Below are 6,000 nucleotides of genomic sequence, written 5' to 3' on the forward strand. Positions count from 1 at the left end.
GACCAAAATGGAGAAACAGTCTCAGGGGCCTCCACCTCCAGCCTCCTTCAGAGCAAGCCTTCTCAGAGCACAACCTCTCAGAGCAAAACCTCTCCACCCCCCTCCAGTCCTCAGACCTTGCTATCTTTAAGGAAAGCATCTAAGTTCCCTCCCCTCAGTTCTCACATCTACCAATCACTGTCCATGTCTTCCCTGTGCCAATGGTGGCTCTAGCTTAACCCAGGACCGCCCAGAGGTCTGTGGCTTTGCACATGTCTGTTGAAGGTCATATTCTCAAATAATTAAATCTTGATCCTTTGCTGCAGCCCTTCCTAAATCCTTTTACTCTGAGTAGGGTGGAGATTGGAAGTTCCAAGACCTGGTTCTGTCATTCCAAGTATCTCTATTGTATTAATTCTAAAATCAATCATGACTCAAAGAACTTCCTGTTCTATGTTTAAGCATAGGTCAAAGCCCTTTCCATTGTTTAGCAAAAGGTTTCTGTCCTAAAGTAGTCTTAAGTAGGGAGGAGAAGGACCCTCCCATGCCTAGGGTTTCACATTCCAATAGAATTTCTTACTATCAGTAGGAAATTTTTTCCAGTATGAAATTTCCCAATGGGGAAATTTCCAACATTCTAAGTCTAAGAAATTTTAAGGTTTACAATATATATATATATATATATATATATATATATATATATATATATATATATATAGTGATGGAGAGAAAGTAGGCTCAACTGGGAGAAGAATTTTCCAATGACCAAGGATTACAAAGGGGAAAATACAAAAAGATGTAAGAATCCAGATTACTGCATCAATCCTGATTACCAAGTACTGATCATGAAATAATTTTCCTTGTGCACAATAGGACAATGGACATTGGACCCATTATCACATATGATTGATAAGTCAAATGGTTTAGTTTAGATAATTCTTTGCCATGGAGAATGGGAAGGATGGGGTTAGAGAAGGTAGAAAGTTAGAAAACAAAAAGCATCAATAAAACATACTCAGAGTAGAGTGTGGAGAAGGTACTGGACTTGCAGTCAAGAAGTCCTGAATTCAACTGGTGCCTTAGACACTTAACTATGTTTGGACAAGATACAGCTACATTAAGTGAGACAAACTAAAACTCTTTCTACCTCAGTTTCCTCATCTAGAAAATGAAGAGGTTGTATTCAATTGTCTCTAAGATCCCTTAGAGTTTTCCATTTTTTCCTTCCTATTCTGTGGAGGGACTTGAAAGCCAAGCCAACAAGTGAGTAGCATGCTCACCCTCCCTTCCTTTCTGGAATGTTAACCCAAGAAAGAGACCCTAGTTTCTAATGCTTTGCATTCTTAGCATCTGAATCAAACTGCCAGACAGCTGTTCATTCATGGGGAGAAGCTGTCATCATTTGCTTCTTTTTTTTCTCTGAATGTTCTCAAGCTGTCAAAATATTTGCTATGTCTATCAAAACATGCCAAGCTCATTTTGTGCACTGGGCATGAGCTTCACTGATATATTTGCATCAAATAGGGCTGGTTGACTTGGCAAATATGTAAAGGGTGGGTTGAGAAAAGTGCTAGAGAGATATTGAAAGGGGGTCATAAATATGATGGAGTATGTGATAATGGAATGATTGACACCATTGTGACAGCTAGGGGAAAGAAATATAGGAGATTCTGATGCATTTCCTAACACTATATAATTGAACATTTGGAAGATAGTACACCCCATCAAAGGCAGCTGATAGCGCATTAAATTGGGTGCCGATCATGTGGTAATGTATCCATAAGTCTTAGCTTCTAAGATTGCATTTCAAAATCTGTTTCAAATTAAGAGAAATGTTCTGGGGTAGCCTCGAAGGACCTCAAGTCCCCCCCCCCATTCATGCCCTGAAAAACATAAGGAACTAGATGAAATGGAGGTTCATACCTAGCTCTACTCTGAGCCTGAAGTGGCTTACAGTCATTAAAAAGGATCTTGTTCATTTAGCATGATTGTCAAATTCCAAGTTAATTCAGTGAAAGGACATTTTTGGAGCTAAGACTGTCTCTTCAACAGAGACTTACAAAAATAACAAATAACTTGAAAGGCTTGAAACTTCCTATGCCAGGTCTGTAAGACATGAAGCCTTCTCTTGGCCATTGTTTTTGCTCAGTGCCACACAAAATTACCATCTGGGGAAGGGGATTCAATAGTCATAAAAAGTTGTGACCAGAGGATTTGCCCTTCAGGGTGTGGTGGTGGTAGGGGGGACCCCTTTTACTAATTCTATTAGCAAGAAAAGGGCATCATTATTGGAAATCAACATTGTGTAAGTAGGATGGCAGTTAGTAAAAATGCACCCTGCTAAGGACAAAATCCTTCTCTAAAATGGGTCCATCATCAAAGATATTGACTTCACTGGAAAGCAACAATATTGGAGCAAACATTATGCTCAAGGGAAGAAAAAGAATCTAAGGACAAATACAAAAAGTGGATAATGGCCAATTCAGGCTCAAAGAATACTTCCTAATCCTCAGTCTATCATTCATCATTTACTAAAAGCCTGCTCTGTACAATGTTCTTTGTTGACCATTTAGAAAGATTTTCTCTGTTTCCTCTTGTTTCCACATAATCCACTCAGACTTTCTTATTCAATTACTGATATCAACACTTACCTCAAAAATGCTCTGTATTTTCATAAAGTCATTGATATCGAGTTGGTTTTCAAGGGGTTCTCCTCCATATCTCTCATCACCTTTTGTTTTGGAAGGCATCTGAGGCCCAAGTTCAGCATTTTCCAGAAATGGAATATGTTGATAATTCATGACAATATTACTTCTTCCAGAAAATCTTCACTTTCTTCATAGATGATTCTTATTTTCCCCTAGCAGATACTTTTGAGATAACTAAAGATTGGCAAGAGAACACTCAAAAAGAAAGCCTAGTGGATTCAAGTGGATCAGATTTAATTCATTAAATAAATATGTATTAAGCATCTACTATGTACCAAGGCCAGTACTAGGAATTGGGGTATGAAAAGAGAGGAAGGAAAGAAGGAAGGAAGGAAGGGGAAAAGAAGAGAGAAAAACAAAAGAGAAAGAAAGAAAGAAAGAAAGAAAGAAAGAAAGAAAGAAAGAAAGAAAGAAAGAAAGAAAGAAAGAAAGAAAGAAAGAAAGAAAGAAAGAAAGAAAGAAAGAAAGAAAGAAAGAAAGAAAGAAAGAAAGAAAGAAAGAAAGAAAGAAAGAAAGAAAGAAGAAAGAAAGAAAGAAAGAAAGAAAGAAAGAAAGAAAGAAAGAAAGAAAGAAAGATAGAGAAAAAGGAGAGAGAAAAGATAAAAGAAGGAAGGAAGGAAAGAAGGAAGAAAGAAGGAAGGAAGAAAGAAAGAAAGAAAGAAAGAAAGAAAGAAAGAAAGAAAGAAAGAAAGAAAGAAAGAAAGAAAGAAAGAAAGAAAGAAAGAAAGAAAGAAAGAAAGAAAGAAAGAAAGAAAGAAAGAAAGAAAGAAAGAAAGAAAGAAAGAAAGAGAAAAGAAAGAAAGATAGAGAAAAAGGAAAGAGAGAGAGAAAAGAGAAAAGAAGGAAGGAAGGAAAGAAGGAAGAAAGAAGGAAGGAAGGAAGGAAGGAAGAAGGAAGGAAGGAAGGAAGGAAGGAAGGAAGGAAGGAAGGAAGGAAGGAAGGAAGGAAGGAAGGAAGGAAGGAAGGAAGGAAGGAAGGAAGGAAAGAAGGAAGGAAGGAAGGAAAGAAGGAAGGAAGGAAGGAAGGAAGGAAGGAAGGAAGGAAGGAAGGAAGGAAGGAAGGAAGGAAGGAAGGAAGGAAGGAATGAAGGAAGGAAGGAAGGAAGGAAGGAGGGAGGGAGGGAGGAAGATAAAACCTCTAGACAGAGCCTGCCCTTAAGAACTTTCATTCTACAGAGGGCAAACAATATAAAGGTAAGTAAATACAATATATATACAAAATAAAGAGAATCCAAGTTTGTAGTTGAAAGAATACTGGTTTTAAAAACAGAGGTCCTGGGTTCAGATCCCATCTCTTATTCCCTACCTGAATTGGACAGGTCATAACCTCCCTGAGCCTCAGTTTCCTCATCTATAAGAGAAGGACTTTAGATGAGATGGCCTCTGATGCCCCTTCTATTTCTAAATGCATTGTAATACCTGGGTATCCATAGCCATGCCAATGACCTTCTTGGTTCATTGACCTCCCCGGTCCTCAGTTTCCCAACATGTAAAATAAAAGGGTTGGACTAAAGGGACTCCAAAGTCCCTTCCAGCTCTAGATGTATGATCTCAAGAAATTGAAATTGTTGCTGTTTTGCGGGGAAAAGAATGAACAACTGGAGCACTCTGATAGAGAGGACATGAGGGAGAGCATTCCACATCAGATAGAAGGAGTGGAAGATTATAAACACAGAAAGATAAAATGAAAAGCCTCAATCCCTGTCCCACTCCTCTCTCCTCCTAAAGTCCATCTGCAAATTCTCAGTAAAGCCTTTGTCATTCTTCTACTCTGCTTAGCCTGACTTGCTTAAAACAGGGCCATTCTCCCTCTTGTAGTTAGTTGCTGACCCAAAGAACCAGAATCTAATCTCCTTAGAAACACATAATAAAAAAAAAAGACTTTTCCCTACAAGTTGGCTTACCCTGCCGCCATTAGTGTCTCGTTCGCCTCCCTGGGAATGCACCCTGGATGCCCACAGTGGCAGCCTCTCTAGAGTCTCCTAAACAAAGCCGGGAGTTGTTTGTTTCATCTGCTCTCCGGCCCCTGCAGGTTTCCTGGCAACCTTTTAAAGGCGCCTAAATCTTCCCTTTTTCCTCTTTCTTCCTCCTAACAACTACTGACTAATGACTGAGCTGGAGGTAGGAGGGTTTGGCCCACAGTGCCAGGTTTGAAAAGCAGGAAATTTCACTCCATTCATTTTTCAGTAAGCCCCACAGTTTTGTTCTGGAAAAGGAATCTTTGAAATATATTTGAGATGAGAAAAGATGCTCCCTAATATGAAACAGAATAGCTAGTCAAAGGCAAATCCTAATGTGCTGTTTGGCTGTTTTTTTGCTTTGCAACAAATTCTTTTATTGCTAAATAATGAGCATATCCCCTCCCTTGCCACCTCTTCCACTTACTTGCCATGGACCTTGGGCAACCTGTTCAGCAGCTCCACGGCTGATTGCCTCACTTACAGAAAGGGAATAAGAGCACCTTAATATGCCTCAAGGAAGGGCAGGTTGGATTAGATAGTCCAGTGTTAGAAAGAGTGCTGGACCTGGAGTCAGGAAGAAGCGGGTTCAAATTCTGTCTATGACACTTTCTAGCTGTGTGACCCTGGGAAAGTCATTTGATCTCTTCTGTAAAATGATGAAAATAATAGCCTCTACCACCCAGGATTCTTGTGAAGACCAGATGAGATCATCTTTCTTAAGCAAGGTGCCAGTGATGTGAATGCAAAATGTGACAGTCCCTCCCTTCAAGGACTTTACATTCTGCTAGATGTAGATGTAGGAAGATGATCTCTATTGGAGCAGCCTCTAGAAAGTTGGCCTCAGTCAGGATGATGGACTGAAAATCTGTGGGAACCTGGCAACCTTTCAGTATCCCAGGCAACTCTCTGTGAGTGTTTGCTAAAGAAAAGATGCTGAACTATGTCCATGGAGAAAATACCTCACCTGGAACTCCCAACCTTGCTGTCATTACAGATGCAAAAAGACAACTGGCCCCTTATAGCTATGGCGTGCCCCCCTCAACTGAGAGAATTTATGGGAAATGATTGGGTTTGTGCCCTTTAAATACATACACACAAGGGGAAAACATATGTATATATATATATATATATATATATATATGTAATATATATATATATATATTATAGAGATAGTTATTTATCTGTTTGTTTATTCTTTCATCCTTTCATTTATTTGCTTGTTTGTTTGTTTATTCCTAAGCAGGTGCATATAATTATATGGGACAGCTCAGTAGATAGAGCCCTGGGAGTGGAATCAAAAAGACTCATCTTCTTGAGTTTAGGTTTGGCCTCAGATCATCATCTTCATAACAA

General features: G+C 39.2%; 1 protein-coding gene across 1 annotated transcript in view; it reads right to left on the reverse strand.

Moving 5' to 3' along the window:
- Positions 1-4,670, reverse strand: part of WDR49 (WD repeat domain 49) — a 203,797-nt gene extending 199,127 nt beyond the window's left edge. Inside the window, exons 1-2 of the mRNA XM_007502257.3 lie at positions 4,591-4,670; positions 2,631-2,849 (exon numbers count right to left, since the gene is read on the reverse strand). Of these exons, the coding sequence (XP_007502319.2) occupies positions 2,631-2,780 (150 nt within the window). The 5' untranslated portion in view covers positions 2,781-2,849; positions 4,591-4,670. The remainder of the gene's footprint in view (positions 1-2,630; positions 2,850-4,590) is intronic.
- Between the last annotated feature and the right edge of the window lie 1,330 nt (positions 4,671-6,000).

Source organism: Monodelphis domestica, chromosome 8, assembly GCF_027887165.1.
Source record: "Monodelphis domestica isolate mMonDom1 chromosome 8, mMonDom1.pri, whole genome shotgun sequence".
NCBI lineage: Eukaryota > Metazoa > Chordata > Mammalia > Didelphimorphia > Didelphidae > Monodelphis > Monodelphis domestica.